Consider the following 24,814-nt stretch of genomic DNA (forward strand, 5'->3'; position numbering starts at 1 on the left):
TAGGTCGTTAGACGGAAGTCTCGTTGAAATGCCAAATCCTATCATTACTTGGGTGAGGTCTCGTTTGGGAACCTACCAACCTACCTGATTCAATGTTCTTGATCTTCCTTCTTTTCAGGTCAGTCTCGACTCTCGGGTCCGAGAGGTGATCAACAGAAATCTCTTGGATCCGAACCCTCACATGTACGAAGATGCTCAGCTCCAGATTTACACCTTGATGCACAGAGATTCGTTTCCAAGGTTTTTGAACTCTCAGATTTACAAGTCTCTTGTTGAAAGTACTACTGCTGACTCTGCTTCTGAATCTTAATTTTCACATAACAAAAGAAATAACAAAACCATATTTTGGAGGGCAGGGCTAGAAAGGGAGCGTAGTTACATCACAGCTGACACTGAATCCCTGGAGGAGCTACAGTAGAGCATTCCTCAGGCTACTGTGAACACAGTCACAATCATTGCAGTCTTTGTCTCCATTTTTATCAAGGTGATCTATCCATGGTTAAGCTTGGAGAAAAACACCACGTAAAACAAGTGAATTGCCAAATGAGTCTGTTTAGTCAACAATTCATTCTACTTGCAAGCAAACTGTACCTGTAGTCCTAGGAGCAGTCTCCTAGCGTTGCTGCCAGACACTGCATGTGCACAGTAAAACTGCTTCTTCTGCCACGTAGTTGTACTATGTAGTCCAATGGCATATCTTATATCTCTGTATTTAAGGACTTCTGTGCAACATGGTCTCATAGAAATAATTGCCAAAAGCTGGCCGTGGTTTGCGTTTTCAACTTAATCTAAGACAGAAAAAGCCCCCCCCCCACTACCACCTTTTTTAAAGAACAGCCTAACAGTGGTATTCAACATGCTATCTATCCTGTGTTCTGTACACTAATTTTGAAGCCAATATTTCTGTACACAAAAAAAGAGCTATTTATAACTGTCTGTTTGTTGAAAAATCCTGGTGGGGAGGAGGGGGTGGGGAAGGTTCCTCTGATTGTTCATCACTGCCGAAACTGTGGCAGTTTCATTACAGAAGTGTTCGCTATGTTTAAAAAAAAAAAACAAAGACGAAAAAAAAAGCACAAAACACTTTGAAGCTAGCTTATATCGATGACAAATCAATGAGTGGTATTGTTTCTAATTGTAATAGAAAAATATGTATATATCAGATGTCCAATACTGGAATTCATTTATTAAAGACTGGCTCTCCAGTTCTTAAATGGTTGTGTAAAGTTATGTACTTCAGCAAGAGGAAAAAAGCTTGATCCCTTAGTTTTGGAACATAAAGAATTTAATGACGGGATGCCTACATGTACATACATTTGGATGAATAGCATCTGCCCACTGTCCTATTTCCCTTGAAAGTGAAACCCAATGGAAAGCAAAGTTTTTAAGCAGGGAAAGTTTTATAAGGGTGATGAAGATGATTTGCTACTTCAGACCTTAACTGTTTTCACATAGTATCATAAGAACTTATTTTATACTTGTTCAAACCAAACTTTTCATTCTCATCCAGAACTACAAACCACTAGAGTGCTTCAGGTCTGCTGGCTGCCAATAATTTTTCATAAGTACCACAAAATTTTTAAGACAAAATACTTGCCTGGCATTAGCACGCACTTCTGACATTCAACAAAACAGTATCCTGTCAGGTCCCCCCCCCAAAAAAAAATTATAACCACCAATGTCACGTTTATAACAAGTGTTACATTTGAATACTAACAATCCCGAAGGCTATTTTTTAAATCTTAAACTGAGTGACTAGAATATATTGAATAATTTAAAATAAAAGTTTTCAAACTATTTATATCCACCAAGAACACTGGCCTTATATTAAGGGCGATATTTAAATTGCAGGTTTTCTTTGTCATTTTTTTTTTTTAACTACCTCTCTCTCTCTCTCTCTTTTTAATTAAATATTTTTTAAAATTAAAAGAGGTTTGGGGTTTTCTTTTTCAGTTTATTTTACTTGAAGGCTGACATTGTAAGTTTCCTTTTCCATGCACTTAAAAAAGTTAAGGAATTGTGGTTTGTTTTTGTTTTGTTTTTCAGTGCATTTGGTTTTCTAGTTTATATAGAATTCAGGAGCTATGATTAAAAGGGCTATTATCTATTCCCTATGCAAATATTTTAACTGTTGCAGTGTTTGGGAAAATGGAATTCAACAAAAGTTTGCGGAGTAGAAAACAGCATTGTGTTTACATTGGCCTTGCCAATTATCCTGCCATACTCAGCACTTTTAAATACGTTATTTATGAAAATGTAGTTAAAATGCAAGATAGAAAATATTTATAAAAGTCATTTCTTTTAATAAATGCCTGTTTTGTCTGAAAGTGTTGCTGCGTTAAGACATATTTTATCTATGTTCAGCTATTTAAAATTTGAATAGTTTTAAGTACTATGTTGAAAAAAAAATAGCTATGAAGATGTTTACAAAAGGTCCTAGTTTTTCCCTAACAAGCGAAGAAGAAAAACGTAAGAAGTCATCGCTTCTATTGTGAAGTCTTCTTGTTCCTAGCATCATTTCATTTTTTCCTTGTTAGAATTGGGTTTATCATGCTACTATCATGCATACACAAACATGGTATAATATCATATGTGTTTCTGTGTTTGAGGCACAGTAAACTGGTGCACATTACCTAGGAAATACATAGTGTACTCTGAAACAATGCATGGATCACTCTTTTTAAATGTTGACTTTATATTCTTATTGTTACTTTATGAGGACCTGCTAGCCATAAGTTATCTTTATAAGATACTTTGGACTATTAGATGAATTGTCTGTTGGACAATCCCTTTAATACTTTACCAAATGGTAAGGGCCCTTGTAAGGAGCCCTAATCTCTAACCTGAGCATTTGGGGAATGTTGCCATTGGTTTCTCCTTTCAAATGTGATGAGGAAGTTGTGTTGAGGATGATACTGGAGGAAACTAGCACATCAATTAGTGGGTAGCCTTGCGAGGGTAGCATTTCTGAATTAAACTGTGTTCTTGAGTGAGACCCAGTTCTTATTAAATGTCTAAAAGTTTAACATCTCTAGCGAAACGCGTGTTTGTATCTCAGACAGTACAGTGTGGCGTAATCCCCTCTGTTTAAGTCACAGAGCTATGATAAACGAGCACACAAAAAGCCTTCAGCTGGTAGCTGTGTGCACAGGGCCTTGGTGGTGCTATGGCTGAAGCGCCCAGCTAACCAACAGCTTCAAACTCAAGCGCTGCTCTGGGAGAGAAAGATGTGGCAGACTGCCTCCATGGCAGTGACAGCCTTGGAAATGGGCCAGTACTATATGCTAGAGGGTTCCTGTGAGTCCCTCCACTTGACGGCAGTGGGGCTTGGGTTCTGAGCTATCTGCGGGTTGGTTACGCGTCGGGTTGCTAACTGCAAGGTCAGCAGTTGGAAACCACCAGCTGTTCTGCAGGAGACAGATGAGGCTTTTTACTCCCATAAAGAGCAAACCCACAGGGCCCGTTCTAGTGCAGTGGGCTCAAACACATGAACAATCGTGAAGATGGAGCAGGCCCTGCGGCGTTTCATTTTGTTGTGCACAGGGACGCTGTGGATCAGCATGAACTTGGGGGTATGCTACCCAAGTGGCGTTGTTGATTAGACACTGGGTTGCCAAGTGCAAAGCTGCCAATTCAAAAGCACCAGCTGCTTCGGGCAGCGGGGAGAAGGGGAGGGGGAGGGAGAAGGCTGTTTACAACCACACAGATTTAAAGCCTTGGAAACCACAATGAGTCGGAACCGGCTCGATGACAGTGGGATTTTAAAATTCTGGAGGGTCTATGCTACCATTCCAAGAGCACATGTTTTAGTAGAATTTGATTTTTCCTAGTGAGTGAACTACTCCTGAAAAACCACACACACATTTTCGAAAGGATACTTCCTATTGTAATTTGCCAACATATCTTTCTATGCCCCTAGATTCTGCCAATGCACTGGAAAGAGATGAATGCACTTTCTCAAGTGCCTAGTTCAGCTGTGTATACGTACAATGGAGAGAAAGGTAGAGGCGATGTTTATATGTACGAACTAGAGAGCCAGATTTCTTCAGAGATTTTTCTCGTTTTTAGCTCAGAGCTGCAATGGCTGGCACTTCACGCTGGCCGTCACTGTCCCCCTGGGTAGCGTAGATGCGTTGATGGCAGGACAGAAGCTGGAAGCACAGTAGGTGCCCTAGCACATGACCAATAAGAGCAAGCCACAATTTTGGCATTCGTTACGAAGTGCAAAGATGAAGACTGTAATGTGGTTGTTGTTTTTTTAATCTGAGAATATGTACCAGGGGGACCAGCTCTGAGATTTGGTCTTGGTGTGGGGGGTGTTTCTTTAGGACCCTTGAATGCTGCCTATACCCTTACTTAGCAGAATGAAATGTAGAATGGAACCTGAGAGCTCCGTTTTGCAAAAGAACTATATAAATAGGTAAATGTTTATCATTAGTAGTAGAAATACATTTTTGCCCTCATTAATCTCATTTTAAATAATGCCTGCTTAATTTTTGTTTTATTTTCTTTTTCTTTAGCTGATGCTGAAAAACTGTAAGTCATTATAAATGTGACAGATTACATTTGCAAAACATTTCTGAGATGCTTTGGGGCGGTGAGAGATGTAAAGGGAAAGAGTTTGAAATGCAACCAGAAAAATAAGAATCCTTCTAAAAACCACCTAAAATGTCATAGATTTCAAATGCCTGCAGACAGGATCTTATTACATATAAACACTTTGAGAGGGGTTAAAGATAGTTCTAAAACAAAAAGTGGGTTTTTTTTTTCTCTCGGCAGTGTATTTATCCTTCACAGTTTCTGAAGCCAAATGCATCCGTGCCCTACCCAACCCCCAACCCACCCTTTACAATCTCGGAGCAATCTCAACTATTTGTTCTGAGAAAACAGTAGTCTGTAAAAACTCAAGTAACCTCTCACTTACTACAAGTGCAGAGGTTTACCACTAAAGCAGACAGCAAAACAACCTATTTTCAATCTTTCCGGCAACGCTCTCCCTATACTGCTGCAACACCACTCAGGACAGAGTGTGTGCTCCCTCCGTGCCCCCCCCCACCCCACAAACACCCTTCTTCGATTTCTTTAGGAGTGTTTATGTCATTGCTACTGTTGCAGGTAGAGTCCCCTCCAGCCCAAAGATGCCCTTATTGGCATCTTTTCTGATGACCCCAAGGGCAAAATACCTTGTATTTTAATGAAAACACTGTGAAAGAGCGGGTTTCATTTTCCTCTGGTGATGAAAGCTCAGATGAGTTTTAAAAGGAAAGTTAGGGTGACGACAACCAAACCGAACACCTGCTCAAGCAATGCAGGTTCAACACCCGAAATCCACCCATCCCTTGGCATTGCTCATGTTGTCACCTTTCTGTCTCAGAGTTTGGCATTTGAAAAAGGTTGACTTGAGCCACACTGCCAGCATAGCCTTTCATTTTGAAACATGTGGCTAGGCATACCTGATTTCAAACAAGTCACAGAAGTTAAAAAAGGGCTCGAACACATGGCCTTTCTAAAGATCTAGCTCTTAATGCTTTGTTAAAATGCTGCCAAACACAATGCTTTATAGAACACTGTCATTTTTATCTACATTCCCCAGATCAGTAGAAGCCCGGTGTTTTTCAAGAATGTCCCTACAAGATGTCATCGAGTGCATTTCCTGTTATTTTTTAAACCACATTTGAAATATTTTAATTTTCCGCTAAGAAAAAAATCAAGCTCACTTTAAGATGGAGAAAGTATCCATCTGGTATTGCTTTGCTGAAAACTGAGTCAAAGTCCTTGTTTTCAGTTCACTGACATTGCACTCAATCTGCAATCTCTAAATGTTTCTTTAAATGCCCTATAAAGACTTAGTTGTAGGAAAGTAAGCGCTCTTGTAAGACTTACAGATAAAAAGTTGAAGATAAATCACCTGAAAATTGTATTTTCCAAAAGAAGTTTTTAAGGATAAGAATGTGAGTATCAGGTCATTTACCAAATGCAGGAAGACACTCAACACAACTAAAACTGAGACGATGAGACAGCATTGCTATTGGCAGAGAATAGCAAGCATTCTTTTTTAATATTATGGTGGTATTTCCTTTTGTATTTTTTACCAAGAAAATATGTAAAGGAATAAAAAGGTGGCTATATGTTCACTGAAGTTTGTATGAACTTTTTAGAAAGAGATTTTTTAGATTTACAGAAAAGTTGTAAAGATTGCACCCCTCCCCAGTCACGTGGTGATGAACATCTCACACTAATATGGGACATTTGTCTAAGAGCATGAACCAATGCCGATGTGTTACCAAGTCCGTGTTTAACTCAGACTTCATTTGTTCCTTAGCTAATGTCCTTTTTCTGTTCCAGAATCCCATCGTGGATACCACATTCCATCCAGCCATCATGTCTCCATAGACTCCTCTTAGCTCTGACAGTTTCCCAGAGTTTCCTTGTTGTTGATGGCCTTAAGGGTTTTGAGGAGTCCTGGGCAAGTTTTCTTGTAGAATTTCCTTCAGCTGGGATTTGTGGATGTTTTTCCCATGGCTAGACTGGGGTTTGGGGAAGAAAGAATACGGAAGTCGAGTCTCATTCTCATCAAATGACATCCAAGGTCTATCCCATCATCACGACGTCACCATTGTTGATGTTCACTCTTCTCACCTGGCCAAGGCAGTGTTGACTAGGTTTCTCCACTGTAAAGTTATCCTTAGTATTACGTTTTGAAAAGAGATTATGTTAGAGGTATAGTTCCTGAACATTTACATTGAGCAAGCTACAAAAAGATCTCAGCAAACTCAGCAACACTACTGTATTTCATTCAATTATTGCTAATGAAAGTTGAGACGATACAATGAACTGGAAGGTGGGTGGTAGAAATATAACTTCAATGTTAGCTTGATTCATCACTTAATGGAGGTGAAAACATCCCCCTCCCCACCCACTTGAACTACCTATATAATTAAGTTCTGCACATCTGGGTAGTGAAGATCTTAGCCTTTACTTATTGTCTGTCCTAAGAGATCATTTAATGGGTAGCCGTTTTTGCTGAATGCTTTTCTATATTGTCCTTCATTGAATAATGAACACTGAATATTAAACTCATATAAGACTTGATACTTTTTCCCCCGCCTTGGCTTTAGTCTATTTGTCACAAATATAATGTTTCTTGTATATGATTTTTGGATGTTTGCTAAATATTTAAAAAATTTTAATGTGTTTGACTTTGTAAATTTTATTATATTAAATGTAATTTTTTACTATCATGTTCATTGTACTGCATAATCAATATCCATGTTTTAGACTCCAATATTTATTAGTGCCCACAAAGAAGTTTTGAATGCATTACTACAATGGAAGAGGCATCTCGCTTGGTTATTTTGCCATGCCAGAATAACTGTGGGTACTCATAGTGACTACAGACAATTTTGATTCTTTTTCTTTAAGTGTTTTGGGGGTTTCTCATTCCTTTCCTTGAATCCATTTTATCTTTTTACCTATGTACAATAGACTTCCTGAAAATACTAGGTTTTTCAACATGTAATAGAATTTGAGCATGATAGTAATGTTAAGAAAATTCAGAAGTCTCAGCCTAAGTCTATATGTGTTTTTTTGTTTTCAAAGTAGATCAAACTACAGTTTTCTTCATTGGACTATATTGTGGAAGCCTATGGATATTATTGTAAAATGCATATGCATTGTACTGATTTTCTTAACTGTTTTAAACTAATAAAGAATTCACCAATGTATCCTTAGTTTCTTCATTGCTTTAACAGCGTGTTTATGCATCCGAGGGGGAAAAGGGGTTGTGGTTGGATTCTTTACATTATTGTATAAGGTTTCCTCTTATTCTAATTTGTACTTGTTAGATTCTTGAAATGACTTGTTTTGATATTTCTTTCAACTGAGAGATTTATCACTTAGTGATAAATGGCTTCTAGCATTTGTCTGTGTTTTAAAAAAGGAAAATCAACGTAGCGTTGGAAAAATGAACTTATAGAGGTAGACCACCTGGACAGACTTTAAATATGTGATAGCTACTACCCTGGTGAAGAGAAGCACTTTGATACAGCAGTGTGCATTTTATGCGGCCCTAGCTGTGCTCCCCTATTTAGTATACTAATACCCACTGCCCTCACATTCATGCCTACTCATAGCGAGCCCATATGACAGCGAAGAAATGCCCTTGTGAGTTTCTGAGACTAACTCTTTAAGAGGGGAGAAAGCCCCGGCTTTCAACCGTGGAGGGGCTCATGGTTTCGAACTGCTGACATTACATATCTCAGCCCTAAGCATAACCGCTATGCCAGGAGGCTCCTCCTCTATTTGGTAGATACTGCCGAAACAGATGACGGCGTTCCAGTGTTCTAGCAACGCCTTTTCTTCTTTGTACTTGGTCTGTCATGTCCATTCCTCGGGTCGGTTTTGGAACGCTCTTTTAAAGAAAAAGAGCCATTTATAACCATTCCAATAACCAGGGCTTTGTGAAAGTGTCGGGGTCTGGATGGAGGTTGGGTCCTGGCAGAGGGGCTGGAAGGTTTGGCTGAGCGTCTAGTAGGAACAGGGATCTCTCATCTTAAAAGATTGTTGATGGTAACCTACCTGCCCCACTGGGATGGGCCAGCAGGTGGCTCAGTGAGCATGGATAGTGACCTAAAGCAAGTTACCTGGCACATCTCACTCACTGCCCGATAGCAGTGATCACATCGATCCTAACTCTGAACGACCCTAAAGGTCAGGATAGAAATGCCCCTGAGTTTTCAAGGACTCTTTTCGGAAGTAGACAAGCTCGAGGAACGGCTGACCGTTTGGATATGCAGACCTTAATCAAGGTTAGCAGGAAAGCAGGCTTTTCCGATGTCACCCCGCGGTGGCCTTACGGTGCACTGGTCGTATCTTCATCAACACACAAAATACCGGCACTGGTGACCACCCCGCACGGCCAGGCGGGCACAGCAGAGTTCCGTCCCGTATTGGTCATTACACCGCCTTTCACTGAGCAAAAGGCCGTCGCTCAGAAATAAACCCTCGCTGCCAGAAAAATGTGGCAACTCACTGCTCGGCGTCCCTTTCTGCCCTGCGCCACCCAGGGGTAGCGGAGAAGCTAGCCGACCGGCGTTCATAAGAGTTGGCTCAGAATCCCCCGACCGCCTCACAATCCCCGGATCCGACTGTAGCCTCGCCGCCCCGCCCCTTTCGCTTTCTCCACGCCCCTTCCGCTTTTCGCCCCGCCCCAGCCCCTGGCCACCGCCCCCAATACAACGCCAACCTACCGGGCCGGAAGTTACCGCGCAGCTTCCGGAAGGCCTTTTAAACCCAGCGCGTTCATAGGCTAGAGCGCAGTAAATTATCGCCAATTGGCACTGCGACTGCGCATCGCAAGCTTGTGCGATCCGCCACTTCCGGCCTGATCTAGTTCGGGTGCTGGAACTGGTCCTCGCGATGCGGGGCCGGTTGCTGTGGGGGGCGGTGCGCTGCTTCTGGCCCCGCCGGGCGCCGGGCCCGACCCGCCGGCCTCTGAGCTGCGGGAGCCGCCCACTCGAGCAGCTGTTCGCCCGCGACGGGCCACTGCGGACCTTCCTCGAACGCCAGGAAGGGTCTGCAGCGGGGCCGAAGCTGGCGGAGGTGGCCAGACTGTTGAGCGAGAAGGAGCAGGAGCTGCGGGAGACCGAGAGCTTGCTGCACGGTAGGCCGGCCGGAGCAGGCCTCGGGAAGCCCCGCGTGGCTTCCCTGGGTCCTCTCCTGTACCAGGCCATAGGGAAGTCTCAGCAATGTGCACCGATCAATTGCAATCATAGGATAATATGTAATCAGTAGCGTTGCAAATTCCGTTGTCTTTTAGATTATATCAACGTAACCAAAGCTCTGTAAACTTTCTACACTGAATGACAACGTTAGAGACCTATGATGAGTGGAAGCCTTGTTTCTTTTTCTGTTTCCCCTATCACTTCATCCTCAAACAAGTTATCGTTACAGGTTCACAAATACTAATTATAAGACTGTAGCTAGAACACCAGAAACTTGACAAAATCAGCCACCTACATGGAAAATCGCAGCAGGGCTTGGCATACAGTTGTAGCTGGGCTGTGTAGTTCAAACGTCAGTTCAAACCCACCAGGCACTCAGTGGGAGAAAGGTGAGGCTCACTGCTACCCATAAAGATTGATAGCATAGAAAACCTTATCTAGAGTAGCAATGAGTCCGTCCACTTGATGCCACTGGGTTTTAACCTTGTAGGTATATTATTAATATGTATGTGTAAAGCCAGCTTCCAAAACTTGTTTTAGTTACCAGGATGTTGTTTCTGTTAGGTGACATTGAGTCAGTTCTGACTCTTGGAGCCCCAGTGTACAACAGAATGAAACACTGCCCAATCCTGTGCCGCGGATAGTTTATTAAATATAAATCTGTGCTGGAACAGTGCACACACTTTTGGACAGTCATTGTGGTGTCACTCGCAGTAAACAGTGTCACCCATTGGGTCCTTTCGTGCACACAACACGAAACACCTAACACAAAACCTCCACCAAATGATACCACTGACTTTTGTGCCTCTTCCTTTGCCATCTCTACTAAGCCCCTGGCCAGACGTCCATAATCTAGATGAATTTGAAGCTTGGGGCTTAAGTGAAATCCTTTTTTGCTTTGTGTCAGAGGTCAAGCTCCATCCCTTTCCTCAAACTCACTGCAGTCACAGCGCTCCCTGTAGGATCGAATAGAACTGCCCCTGTGAGTTTTCGAAACGGGAACTACTTACGGCAGACCTCTTTCTCCCTTTATGAAACCTAAGAAGTTGACATGATTGGTGGCATATTCTGGTGGGAGTTCACTAGCCCACCTGGGTCAAACAAGGCATTGTCCCTGTCCTGTGTTCTAGACCAATATTGCTCAGAATGTGGAGTGACCCCTGCAATAATAGGAGAAACCAAACCAGTGACCATTCATTTTGGAGCCCCAGGGGATGCCACAAGGAGCCCTGGTGATGTAGTGGGTTATGTGTTAGGCTATAAACCATAAATAAGGTCAGCAGTTCAAAACCACCAGCTGCTGCTCGGGAGAAAGACGAGGCTTAAAGAGTTACAAATCTCGGAAGCCGTAGGGGCATTTCAGCCTTGTCCTATAGGGTGGGCATCCAGTCCATGGCTGTGAGTTCTGATTTTGTTTTTGAGGGGCTGCAGAGCTTTTGGTTCAAGAGCCACACTGAGCAGCAAGGCTCTAGAGAAGGTCCTCTTGGGGAGAAGTAACTATATTACAATGCAGTTGAAATATAAGAAAAAAATGTTAATAAACACCAATTAGAACAGTCTGATACCCCCTGGCAGAGAAGGGAAGGCTTTGCAGAGGGATAAAAGCCCACCCTTAAAGGGTATACTAATGTAACCTCTTGAGCCCTTCAGACTGCTGGGCTTTCTTTTATGTATTTACTTCACATAACAAATTATGGTATAGGATGGAGTACTCCAGCCCAAAAAGGTAAGGTCACTGGGTTCAAGATTGCAAGAAATATGGGTTGGATTTCACTGACAATATTTTTCACCACTGTATTATGTTAGACCCCTGGTGGCATAGTGGGTTAAGTATTGGGCTGCAAACCACAAGGCTGGCAGTTCAAAACCACCAGGTGCTCTGTGGGGTACAGATGAGGCTTTCTACTCCCACAAAGAGTTACAGCCTCAGAAACTCACAGGGACAGTTCTACCCTGTGCTAGAGTCACGATGAGTCCAGATTGACTCGAGATGGATTGTTGGTTTTGTGGCCATTTAGAAAGTTAAGGAAAAAGATGAAGATACCATGGAAACCAATGAGGAGGCTAAGGGATTAGACATAAAGGAGGAATTCTAAGAGTAAGAGAAACTGATGACTAGGCTGTTACGAGGATTGACTCAAATAATGTTGGGACAAGTGTCTTCTTTTAATCATTTTATTGGGGGCTCATACAGCTCTTATCACAATACATACATCCACTGTGTCAAGCACATTGAGATAAGTATCTTTTAGAGAAAAAAAGAATTGGTTTGACAGCTCAACCAAGCTGAAAATTTAAGTAGATTTAAGGGTTAAATATTTTAACACTACACAGAGAAGTTAACAGAAAGTCAGGAAATTATTGCTGACAGAGTGCAATTCAGCTTAAAAACAGCTATCATCCAGCAAATGACTTACTGTATATATGAAAAAAGCAAGCCGAACCAAACCCCCTCCCATAGAGTTGATTCTGACTCATAGCAACAGCCAAGGCTGTAATTCCTTTTCTCACTGGGAGCGGATGGTGGGCTTGAACTGCCCGACTTGTAGTTAGCAGCCCGACCTCACCCACACAGTGCCATTATATGTAAAAAACTTCAATGCCATTGAGTCAATTCTGACTCAGTGACCCCATATATTATGAAGCACTCCAGAAAAAGCCAAACCCTTCAAGCTGAGTCCCTCTCCTGCCTGTACAGAACAGAGAAGGGCGGCTCCAGAGCTTCCAAGCCTGGGATCTTGAGCGGAGCCCTGGCAGCACTCGGTCAGCACCAGGAACCCACTAGCTGTGCCATGAGAGAAAGATTCCAGCCTTGCAAAGGCTACGCAGCAGTGCTGCTCTGTCCTCTAGGGTCACAATGAAGTGTAATTGATGTGGCAGCAATGGATGGGAGTTTTGTAGACACTGCACAGGAGCATGCTGCCACATCTTTCTCCCACCGAACATCGGAGGCTGCAAACCAACCACGTAGTGAGCAGATGCACACCAAATCCCTGTGCCACCAGGGCTCCTTCGGGTTGACCTTTGTTCGGTGCTGTTGAATGATGGAGTCTAGCTATCTCAACAGGTTCCCTTTCTCCTGCACAGTACTAAGTGGAACTGCTACAAGCATATTCATGTATTTTATAGAAGAGTAAAGAAAAATATTAGAACTTTTATGTTTTGATAGTTTTAATTTTACTCTCATTTGCCATAAGAAAAAGGGTTTTCTAAGCTATGTGCTGAAGCTTATCAAGACTGATATTTAGAATGGCACTTTTAATTAATGACAATTATTAAAAGGGCTTTCTACTTCTCTTAAAGAGTTAGTCTTAGAAATCCACCGGGGCAATTTTGCTGTACTATAGGCTTGCTGTGAGTTAGAATCATCTTGATCTCAGCGATTTTTGTTGTTGGTTGGTGTGGCTTGTTAAGAGAGACTGATGTCTAGCTGCAATAGGATAAAAGTGCTACTTTGAGATCTCTTGGCAAACTAACATTACTTATGGAAACTTTGATGCCTTTCTTCCTAGATGAAAATGAAGACATAAGGAAACTTGCAGAGAATGAAATTACTTTGTATCAAAAAGAAATAGCGCAACTGAAACATCAGGTATGATCTTTGCTGGGGTTTTTTGTTTGTTTCTTTGTTAATCATTTTATTGGGGGCTTGTACAACTCTTATCACAATCCATACATACATGTGTTGTGTCAAGAACATTTGTACATGTGTTGCCATCATCATTCTCCAAACATTTTCTTTCTACTTGAACCTTGGTATCAGCTCATTTTTACCCTCCCTCCTCTCCTCTCCCTCCCTCCCTCACCCTTGATAATTTTTTTTTTCATGTCGCACACTGTCCATGTCTCCCTTCACCCACTTGTCTGTTGTCCTTCCCCCAGGGAGGGAGTTATATGTAGATCATTGTTATCTATTCTCCCTCCCCACCTTCCCCTTACCCTCCTGGTATCCCTACTCTCATTATTGGCCCTGAGGGGTTTATCTGTCCTGGATTCCCTGCCTTTCTAGCTCTTATCTATACCAGTGTACATCCTCTGGTCCAGCTGGATTTGTAAGGTAGAATAGGGATCCTGATAGTGGGGGAGGGGAAGCGTTAAAGAACTAGAGGAAAGTCGTATGTTTCATCAGTGCTACACTACACCCCAACTGACTCATCTCCCATGATCCTTCTGTAAGGGGATGTCCAGTTGCCTACAGATGGGCTTTGGGTCTCCACTCCACACTCCCCCCTCATTCACAATGATACAGTTGTTTGTTCCTTGATACCTGATACCTGATCCTATCAACACCCCCTAATCACACAAGCTGGTGTGCTTCTTCCATGTGGGCTTTGTTGCTTCTCAACTAGAATTTTATTAGAGGTTTATAAAAAGCATGGCAGTTTTCTCTCTGCCTATATAAGATAGGATAAACATTCTGAGGTGAAAACAACAGGACCAACGGTTCCGGGGGGACAGGGAGGAGCAGGAGGTGGAAGAAAGGGATTAGGGAGCCAACAAACTCATGAATGAGGGAACAATAAGGGATCTAAAATCAATGGTGAGCAAAGTATAGAATTCCTGGTAGGGTTTCATCATGTGCATTGGAGCTGAGAGAAATTACTGAGCCCAGAATGAAGGGCGAACATGACAGTGGGACAGGAGGAAAGTAAACAGAAAATAGAGGAAAGAACTAGGAAGCAAAAGCTATTTATGTATGTATAAATATAGGAATGTGTATATGTAAATATATTAATTTATAATGATAGGGATATATGTCTTTGTACATATAGTCATGTGTTAAGTATTAAGGTAGCAGACAGACTTTGGTCCTCTACTCAAGGCTTCCTTTAACACAAGAACACTTTGTTCTAATAATCTAGCACTCTGTAATACTCATTTTCCCAATACATTTCACTGAAGACAAAATGGGTGCATAAGCAAATGTGCGAGTGGTGCTTGGCTATCAAAAGATGTAGTGTCTGGGGTCTTAAATGCTTGAAGACAAACAAGCGGCCATCTAGCTGAGAAGCAACAAAGCCCACATGGAAGAAGCAGACCAGCCTGTGTGATCACGAGGCATTGATAGCACCAAGTATTAGGCATCAAAGAACAAAAAAATCATATCGTTGTGAATGAAGGGGAGTGTGGAGTGGAGACCCAAAGCCCAACTGTAGGCAACTGGACATCCCCTTACAGAAGGGTTGTGGGGAGATGAGCCAGTCAGGGTGCAGTGTAGCATCTGAGTGCAGTGTGGTAACAATGAAACATACAGCTTTCCTCTAGTTCATTAATGCTTCCTCCCCCACACCATCATGATCTGGTATCAGGTATCAAAAGATCCAAAACAAACTATTATTTTGATGTAAACAAGGGGGATTGGACTCCAAAGCCCATCTGTAGACAACTGGACATCCTGTCAAAGAAGGGTCACAAGGAAGGGACAATTCAGCCAGGGTGCAGTATAACACCTACAAAACACACAGCTTTCTAGTTCTTGAATGCTTCCTACACCCATCATGACCTCAGTTCTATATGTACATTGGTACCAATAAGAGCTCTGAATGCATGGAATCCAGGACAGATAAAACCCTCAGGAAGCGTACTGGGAGTAGCAATACCGGGAGGGTGTGGGGAGAGGCTTGGGGAGGCAGGCAGAGAGAAAGGGGGACCAATCATAATCATATGGTTGGATATATAGCCCCCTCCAAGGGGGACGAATAATAGAAATGTGGAAGGTAACAGATGGTGTAAGATAAAAGATAATTGGTCAAGGATTCACAAGGGCAAGAGGGGGGTGGGGGCCAGAAAAAGCAGGACTGAAACCAAGGGCACAAGTAGAATTAAAATGTTTTAGAAATGATGATGGCAACATACTTACAACTGTGCTTGATGTAATTGAATTATGGGTTGTTATAAAATCTGTAAGAGCCCCCAATAAAATATTTTTTTTAAATAAATAAAAAGTGTGGCAGAATGAGCTGTCAGGTTACTGTTTAGAATGTCATTGTTAGGTACCAGAGTCAGCGCCAACCCATAGCCAGCCTATGCTCAACAGAAGGAACACTGCAAGGTCCTTCAAAGTCCTCTCCATTACACATAATTAATTTGTCAAATCTGCAATTCCATTCTTGGAAACATTTTTCAAACCCATCTGTTTGGATGGCTGACAGCACGTCCCTTGTTTTTTTCTTCACCTCTTCTCTGCCATTAAATCGAGGTCCTTTCATGCCCCTCTTCATTCACGGAAACAAAAGGAAGTCAGGTGAGTAAGTTGCGTGGGGGAGGAAAGTATGTTGTCCAAAATCTGGCCCACCGAGATGGCTATGTGAGTAGGTGCATTGTTACGGCAAACAAATCGGGCCTTTTTGTCGCACGCTGTTATGTAATCTTGATTAACAGTCTGACCTGGTGGAACGAACTCCAAATGCACTGAGTTGACATTTCGGTCCGGGAATTTGAAGGACGTACAGAACGAGGTTTATCCATCAATCAACATTTTACCTCTTTTGAAACCAGAAAGCCACTTGAAAACCACCAGCAAACTCATGGTTTTTCCATAGCACCCTGCTTGTAAGCGGTGCTCAACAGCTCAACAGTTTCTGCTGCATTTTTCCTGAGCAGGAAACACAATTCATAGCCACATGCTGTTCTCTGAAATCGGCCATCCCAAAAAACAAGGGTCAAGTTAAACTGCTTTTATGAAAAAGTTCACTGTGACTACAGAGAATCTCCTGGCAACGCCACAGGGTGCACTAACTCAGAGCAAGTTGTTCAATGTTCGCCTAGCGGGAAAAGTACATACTATGAAAGCTGTGCTAGGTGGAGCTGTTTTCTGTTTTGGGGGGGTACCCTCTCGTATGTCAGCAATTTGAAACCAGGAGCTACCTCAGGAGAGCTTGGGATTTCTACTCCCGTAAAAAGTCATCGGGGAGTTCTTTCCTATCCTATAGGGTCCTTAGGAGCCAGCATGGATCGGACGACTGCGAGTTTGGCTTTTCTGATTTTACTTTATCAAGCATGTTGTCCTTCTTCAGGGATTGATCCCTGAAAACACGTCCAAGGTATGTGAGATGGATTCCCGCCAGCCTCACTTCTAAGACCTAGAGTAAAACCCACTGCTATGGATTCTGTTCCAACCCGAGTGACCCTCGGAAGGGTTTCCGAGGCACTTCAAGGGCTTAGAGCGGACAGCGTCACCTTCCTCCTGCAGAGGAGTTGGTGGGTTTGAATTCCAACCTTGCAGTCAGCAATCCAACATTTACCCGACAACACAGCCTGGCCTCCTTAGAGACCCAGAGGAAGACCTCAAGTTTCAAGAACTAAATTGAACTACTTTGGTGTTTGTGTCCCATAAAATTGCAGGTGCATTAGATGAAGAATACACATATGATATTAGAACCAGGCTTCGCTCTTTGTTAATTCTGTAAAACAGCTTACAGATGTTCAACCACTGTCAATCCAAAGAAATGGGAAAAAAACACACCAGGTATAGTCCCCAACCAACATAAAGCACACTCGTTCAGACATGGAGTAGACTTGGGCTGGAGCTCTTCCAATTTCTAGTTGTAGGCTATTGGACAGTGAGGTTACTCAGCCCCTCAGTCTTGGTTCTTTGCTGCTGCTGCTGTAATAAATACACAAGTGGAAACATCTCAGTTGAGGCTGGAAGTCCAAACTCAGGAGCCCCCGCTCTGCGGGACAGCCTCTATCTCATTTCAGCATCTTTTCCTTGTCCACTCAGCGACTTTCATGTAGTGTGGTATCTGTACCCCTCATCTTTGCGTGTGTGCTCAATGAGCTCTTTTTATATCTCCAAAGAGCAGCCTTAAAATCCACCCCACACTGATCCTATCCATTAGCATAACAAAGAAGACCTAATCCCCAGTGGGACTATAGTCACCTGTTAGGATTTTACAGCACATCTTTGGGGGAGCCACAATTCATAATACCTCCTGAACTTAGTTTTCACGTAATTTAATACTGTTTTGAGAGTAAAAGGACCTACAGTGCCCTGGACATCCTTGTTAGATAGAAGGGCAGCGAAACAGAAGGGAGGAAGGCCCTTAAGGAGATGGGCTGACACTGGCTGCAGAATGGGCGCAAGCATAGAAACACCGGTGAGCATGGCGCAGGACAGCGCAGCGTTGCCTTCTGTGCACAGGCTCACTGTGGGTCAGATCTGACTAGCACCTAACAACAAAGGGCCCTCATAGCAGAGTGGGCTCTCTATTGGGTTGTTAACCATGAGGGCTGCAGTCTGAAATGGCCAGCGACTCCAGGGGAGAAAGCTATGGGTCCCTGCTCCCAAAGAGGTACCATCTCAGGCACCCACAGGGGCACTTTACTGTCTTCGGGTCCTCATGAGTCAGATTTGACTCAGGAGTAGAAAGGGCTTTTGAGTATCTAGCATAAGTTAAGAAACCGATAAATGTTGATAGGGTTTCCTAGTAATCATCTATTTTAAGAAGCCTTTTCTGTATCCCTTAACTAGTAAGTAGGAGCCCTGGTGGCATCGTGGTTACACAGTGGGATGTGATCCACATTGTTGGAAGTTCAAAACCACCAGCCGCTGTAAGTTGGGGCTTTCTCCTTCCAGAAACCGTTGCGGTCTTAGAAACTCAAAGGGGAAGTTCTGCCCTGTCCTGTAGGGTCACTGTGAGTCTACATCAACTTGATGGCAGTGATTTGGTTTTGAGTTTTAACTACTAAATATAAGGTTGCCACCAGTTGGACTCCACCGGATGGTAGTGGGTTTGGTTTGGGTTTAAATAGGAACTGAGTGTGAAACTGAAGAAATGGCCATATCTCTCTCTCTGGTCCTCAGCCTCTCAGCCATGTGTTCCCTTGGCCCCTGCCTTGCTGGTCAGCCTCACGGCCGACGCGGCTCCTCACCTGCCTTGCTGGTCAGCCTCACGGCCGACGTGGCTCCTCACCTGCCTTGCTGGTCAGCCTCACGGCCGACGCGGCTCCTCAGCTCTGTGTTCTGGTGCAGGCTCCGCTGCCTCCACCACTAGAGACAGATCTAGCACATGCTCTTCTGTTGGCGGGTCTTTCTTGATGGTCACTGGGTTCTCTCTAACTGCTTCTGAAATGGCTCACGTCTACACCCAGAGGAATGACAAAACTGAGCAATCCCATTTACTAGTGTTCCACACACCCTACGTGGTCTCACTCAATCGTCTGTTGGGAGTTACAAAGACGGATAGAAGGGCCATTCCAAGTAATTTTATTCACCACTGAAACAGTAATGATGGACACAGGAGAGCAGCCTCACCGTGCTGCCATCAAGGGTTCCATTCCTGGAGACCCCACAGGACAGGCTAGGACTGCCCCGTGGGTTTCCAAGATTGGAACTCTTTACAGGAGTAGAAAGTATTTCTCCCTCAGAACGGCTAATGTTTTGAACTGCAGATCTTCTGGTTTTGCCCAGTGCATAACCACTGTACCTCCAGGACTCCTTATGTTGGAGTCCTGCGACATGAATTCTTGGGCCTGAGCTGCCAGTAACTAGTGAGTAACTTACTATTATTCAACAGATTAGTGAACCCCTTTTCTTTTACATGTAAAATGAAGGTATGAAACCAGATCATCTCTGGAGCTCTTTCTGTTCAGAAATCACAGGTTTCTCTCCCATATTAAGTAGCCTTAAAAAACTAACAATGCAATTTGAGTACAGTTATTCTTCTGCCCAAGGAAGCCAGGTATTTCAGGTTAGAAAACTAGTATCTCCTTTCTTTTGCGTACATCCCGGATTGCGTCCTACTCATAGCAAGCACTTCATTCTGACAGGATACTAAGATTAGTGGATTTAAACAACGCATGAGCTTCAGAGAGAGAGCAAATAAGGCTGTAAGCTTTAGCTAAACGTTAGCGTATGCATGGTATCATCATAACATTAATATTTTCCTGGAACTTAGACGTTAGCTTTGTAGCAGTTGTTAATGATAGTAGGGATGGTATTTTTGTATTTACAGATTATCTTCCTCTTGGTTCCCTCAGAAGAAACAGATGAAAATGATCTGATCTTGGAGGTAACCGCCGGAGTAGGGGGTCAGGAGGCAATGCTGTTCACTGCAGAGATATTTGAAATGTATCAGCAGTATGCTGCATTTAAAAGGTGGCACTTTGAACCTCTGGAGTATGTCCCAAGTGAAATAGGTCAGTCCACGACCAGTTTGACTTGTTATGAGTAAAGTGTGTGTGTGTGTGTGTGTGTGTGTCTGTCTGTCTGTCCATCCTAGACCACGGGTAGGCCTGAGAACTCATTTTGTTCAAGGCAAGTTGCTTACATAGTCCTGTGCTCATCATTTACCTAATATTTTAAAATCCAAATGTGTGAATTTGGAAATGGCCTATAACAGTGATTCTCAACCTTCCTAATGCAGCGACCCTTAATACAGTTCCTCATGTTGTGCTGACCCCCAACCATAAAATTACTTTCATTGCTACTTCATAACTGTAATTTTACTAGTTATGAATCATCATGTAAATATCTGATATGCAGGATGTTACAAATTGAACATAATTAAAGCATAGTGATTAATCAAAAAACAATTAAGTAATTATATATTGTAAAATATTTCTAATGACAAATAAATGAAATTTTGTCTTAAAGCATGGTGTAGCATGGGTAAGTCTTGGGCGACCCGCCTGGAGATGCAGAGGAGTGATGTCTGGTTCCTAAGACCTTTCTGATGGTCTTAGGCAACCCCTGTAAAAAGGTCATTCAACCCCCAAAGGGGTCAAGACCCACAGGTTGAGAACCACTGGCCTATAAAATGGCAGTCAGTCTGTAAGACTAGCTGTTGAATGAGTAGTGGTCTTTCCAAGCAGTCCTCTTCATGTGGAATTGAATTAATCTATTAGCACTATACATGCTTTATGTGTAATAATGAAAGCAATGACATTGCTAAGCATTAAAGCATTGAACATCAATGCTGAATTGTTTTAATTAATGTGGCTTACAGTCAGTATGCTTGCCTGAGGTTTTTGATGGCTCTTTCAAATACATGTCTACATGGTAGAATGATGGCCAAGTCCTTGTAACTGGCAGGAATCAGGAGATCCCCCTCAACCTTCCCCGTCTTCCCCAGGTGGCCTGAGACATGCATCTGCCAGCATTGGGGGTGCAGGGGCCTACGAGCTCCTGAAACACGAAGGCGGCGTGCACCGAGTGCAGAGAGTGCCAGAGACCGAGAGGCAGGGCCGCGTCCACACGAGCACCATGACCGTCGCTGTGCTGCCCCAGCCCACGGAGGTAAGAGGAGCCCTTGGCAGCCGGGGATCAGCAGTATGAACCCACCAGCTGCCCCTCCAGAGAAAGGTGAGACAGGCACTATAAGATTTACAGCCTCAGAAACCGCGGGGAGCCGGTTCTGCTTCTCCTGCAGGGTCTAAGTTGGGATCAGCTCAGTGGCACTGGGCTTGATTTTGGTTTTGGGTTGAAGCACAGTCACCTCCTGCCTCCTTGGGAACTCAGAAGCCACTCCCAGTTCTTGGGCTCATGTTTATGGACTTGAGCGTCTCTTGATTAATTGGGCTTTATCACATATTGAGTTGAGGATCTCAGGCCAAGCAGTGTTAACTTTAACAGTATCATGAAGGATTTATCTTAACCTTGCCAGATCAATGTGATTTTGAACTTTAGAAATGTGAGTGAAACCATAGTAACTTTTTCTTTCCTAAAAGGTCTGTTTTATTTTATTTGGTACATAGATTTCCCCCCCCACCACACACCCCCCACACACACACTCCCTCCCCCCCCTCCCCCCGGCTTCCATCTCTCATCTACTTGTTATGTGTGTTGAATGGAACTCAGAGTCCGAGTTACTCAGACCAGCAAGGACCATGAGGGCTTGGTGTTCTCTGCGGTTTCTTCCCCCTTCCGGTAGTCTCGCACTTTTCTGTTTGCTTCTTCCTGTCACCTCATGTTTCTGCCTCCTGACACTCCTGGGATTCTGCTTCAAGAACCAGCTTCCTCCCCAGGTGGCTCCTAGTTGCCAGTAGTTGGTCCCTTGCCATTGCCACCGCTCACGCCCTCCTGCACCTTTGAGCTCAGCACCTGTGCTGTGGTGGCGGCGCTGTCACTCTGTGAGATGCCTTTTGCCTTCCTCTCAGTGTGAGACTCTGCCCTGGTGGACATGTTGTTTATTCTTCCCCCCAGCTCACCTGGGTTAGTTTTCAGTCATATACTTCCAGGATTCAAACCAGTCTGGATTTCTTCATTTTAAAGAAACAACCCCCACATCTAACCAAGAGTCAGCTTTTGCAGTTCTCAAAATACCCTATTGCAGTCCCAGTGTTTGTACTGTAAACCCATCGCTGTGTATTACATGAGTAATTATAGTACTTCCTCAAGGGTGACCTGCACAGTAATTTTAATAAATGTTTCTGTGGTTACCACTTAAGAACACAAGGAACCAAATTCACTGCCATTGAGTTGATACTGACCCATAGCGACCCTATATAAGGTTTCCAAAATGACATCTTTACAGAAGCAAAAAGCCTCATCTTTTGCCCACAGAGCAGCAGGTGGGTTTGAACTGCTGACCTTGTGGTTAGCAGCCCAAAGCATAACCCACTACCCCACCAGAGCTTCTTATGCCTTGTAGGAGGGCCTCTAAATATGTCTGTTTTCTGACTGGTCCTCTTTATAGTGATTTGTTTTCTGTGACAGGCTCCTACGGTATTACTAGCAAGAAGCCAATTTTAGCAGGTGTAAGGACATAATGGAATTGTTACTCCATAACCTACATGCCTTACAAGGGAAGTGTCCTCTTTTGGTGTTGATAATGAGTATGCTCTCGTTTTCAGGGAGCACAGTCTCAGTTTTTGTTAATTAACTTAGTTGGGAAGCTCTGGTTTGTTTTATCCCTTCTGGAAAGCTAGCTTTACATAAAAGGAAACATTTGATTTCTTCTTCTAAATAAAGTATTGGTGTTTGGGGGTGAGTGGATTTTCATTACTTTGGGGGAAGAGAATGTTTGAATCTCTTTAAGAAGATTGAGGAGTTCCTTTGTTAGATCTAACTTGTGTGGGCTGCTTGTGTAAAGAAAAGAACGATTAAAGAACAATTCGTGTGGGGTCTCCAAAATGAGGAGATTAGGCCCCTGGGGCAGGTACTGAAATGGCCCAGAGGGACTGACCTATAATTTATCTTGGATCACAGGCTATGGTACAAATGTCTTTAATTGCCAGGGGGCACTGCGTTTTTTTGTGTGTTTTTTTTTTCTGATTAGGGGGCCGTCAGCCAAGTAAGTTGGAGAAAATGTGAATTAGTGGAAGATGGGGCAGGAGCCACCCACGCCTACAGGAAAAGATGGAGATTGGTACATAGAAACCCCAAACCAAACAAAATGCACTGCCATTGAGTCAATGCCGACTCAGCAACCACATAGGACAGGGTGGAATTGCCCCTGTGAGATTCCGAGACCGATTCTTTATGGGAGTAGAAAGCCCTGTCTTTCTCCCCTGGAACTGCTGGTGGTTTCCAAGTGCCGGCCTCGCAGTGAGCATCCCAAGCCTCAAACACTGCGCCACCAGGGCTCCTGCAGTCCACAGAGCACCTCATTTAATTCTGCTGGGATTTATGAGAGGAAGTCAGAAGCGGGCCTGTGGGCCCATGGAATAACAGTTTCTACCACTGCTGGGGTTGTGGACTTGCTTCGAGTTGTTTGCGAAACAGCTGGTTAGTCAGATGCCAGCGCCACCATGAATTGAGCCCTGCGCTGGACTTCTTGGTCGCTGTACTTTCCATCTACCTCACCTCCGCCCACTAGGGATAGCTGACCATCTCCATGCTTAAAATAAACCCTTCCCTTCGTCCTCAATCTGATTTTGCTCTTCCTCCATATTTCTATTTTTTGAACTCAGAAGTACCCTAAAAATCTCCTTTATTGCCCTGTTTCCATTTCTAATAGTATCCCAAGTTCTGCTGCCTGTGCTAAGAGAGTAATAGCAAAGTTTCGATTAACATTGTTGTGATACACTACATGCCAAAAGGGGCCCTGGTGGTGGTATGCTGTGGGCTACATGCCCAAAAGGGCCCCGGTGGTATGCTGTTGGACCCATAACCTAGAGGTCAGTGATTCTCCTCGGGAGAAAGATGAGTCTGTTTGCTCCCCTAAAGATTTACAGTAGTGAATTCCCCTCTGTAGACTCGCTAGAAGTCAGAACTGACTCGATGACCGGACAGGTAGGTGGAATCAACTCACTAGCAGTGAGTTTGGCCTCTCTGTTGTCTCCTAAACATACAGTGGTATCCTTCCAACTGCTTTATAGTCTTCGAATTAAACCAAAATTCTATGCATTCTGTATCTGGCATAGATTTCCAAAGTAAAACCTGCAAAAGTCAGAGCCAGTGTAAGTTGGAAACCTGTCAGAAAAGGAACAAACAAATGTTTCCCATGAAAAGGAATGATAAGAAGGTCTCAGGCAGAGAAACTTGGCTCAGTTCCGGCCCTCACAGCTTCCGGTGGTTACAAATGGCTAGTCCGTATCCTCAAACAGTTGCTCTGAATCATTTTCTTTAACATGCCCCACTTTTCTCTTGCGTACAGATTAACCTAGTGATTAACCCTAAAGACCTGAGGATCGACACCAAGCGAGCCAGTGGAGCTGGGGGCCAGCACGTGAACACCACAGACAGCGCTGTCCGGATCGTGCACCTTCCCACAGGTAGGCGGCAAGTCCCTTACAGTGTGGCAATGGGGAAGAAGCCATGTTGGAAAGGCTTTTCTCGCTGTCCCCTGAAATAGAGCCTCATACACAACTGAGCAAGGCAAAGTCGTTGACAACTTCAACCTTTTCTTCATTTGTCATGTTACCTATTGGCCCAGTTATGAGGATTTTGTCTTGCTTAGATCCACAATCAGTGCTCATGGAAGCAGCAGTCAAGAGACCAAAAGCATTGCATTAGGTAAATCTGCTACACACGACCTCTTAAGAGTACTGAGAAGCAAGGATGTTACTTCGAAAACGAAGGTATACCTGACCCAAGCCATGGCATTTTCAATTGCCTCGCATGTACAGTGAATCCTCGCCACTTCGCACTTCGACTTCCGCGGCTTCACTCTATTGCGGTTTTTGCGTAACAGCGCATGCTCTGTCAT

General features: G+C 43.6%; 2 protein-coding genes across 5 annotated transcripts in view; both read left to right on the forward strand.

Annotated features, from left to right (window-relative positions):
- RGS17 (regulator of G protein signaling 17) overlaps positions 1 to 1,209 on the forward strand; it is a 42,330-nt gene extending 41,121 nt beyond the window's left edge. For both annotated transcript variants that reach the window (XM_004701940.3, XM_045294507.1), the window contains exon 4: positions 119 to 1,209. In XM_004701940.3, coding sequence (XP_004701997.1) covers positions 119 to 310 — 192 coding nt within the window. In that variant the 3' untranslated portion in view covers positions 311 to 1,209. The remainder of the gene's footprint in view (positions 1 to 118) is intronic.
- An 8,208-nt stretch (positions 1,210 to 9,417) lies between these two features.
- MTRF1L (mitochondrial translation release factor 1 like) overlaps positions 9,418 to 24,814 on the forward strand; it is a 22,965-nt gene continuing 7,568 nt past the window's right edge. For 2 of the 3 annotated variants that reach the window (XM_004701941.2, XM_045294697.1), the window contains exons 1-5: positions 9,418 to 9,661; positions 13,235 to 13,314; positions 19,679 to 19,862; positions 20,798 to 20,961; positions 24,263 to 24,380. In XM_004701941.2, coding sequence (XP_004701998.1) covers positions 9,418 to 9,661; positions 13,235 to 13,314; positions 19,679 to 19,862; positions 20,798 to 20,961; positions 24,263 to 24,380 — 790 coding nt within the window. Of the gene's footprint in view, positions 9,662 to 13,234; positions 13,315 to 19,678; positions 19,863 to 20,797; positions 20,962 to 24,262; positions 24,381 to 24,814 lie in introns of those variants that run through there. The other variant, XM_045294698.1, reaches the window with a different exon arrangement.

This window comes from Echinops telfairi, unplaced genomic scaffold (assembly GCF_000313985.2).
Source record: "Echinops telfairi isolate 266 unplaced genomic scaffold, ASM31398v2 ScPeMD7_3533;HRSCAF=4204_0, whole genome shotgun sequence".
Lineage (NCBI taxonomy): Eukaryota > Metazoa > Chordata > Mammalia > Afrosoricida > Tenrecidae > Echinops > Echinops telfairi.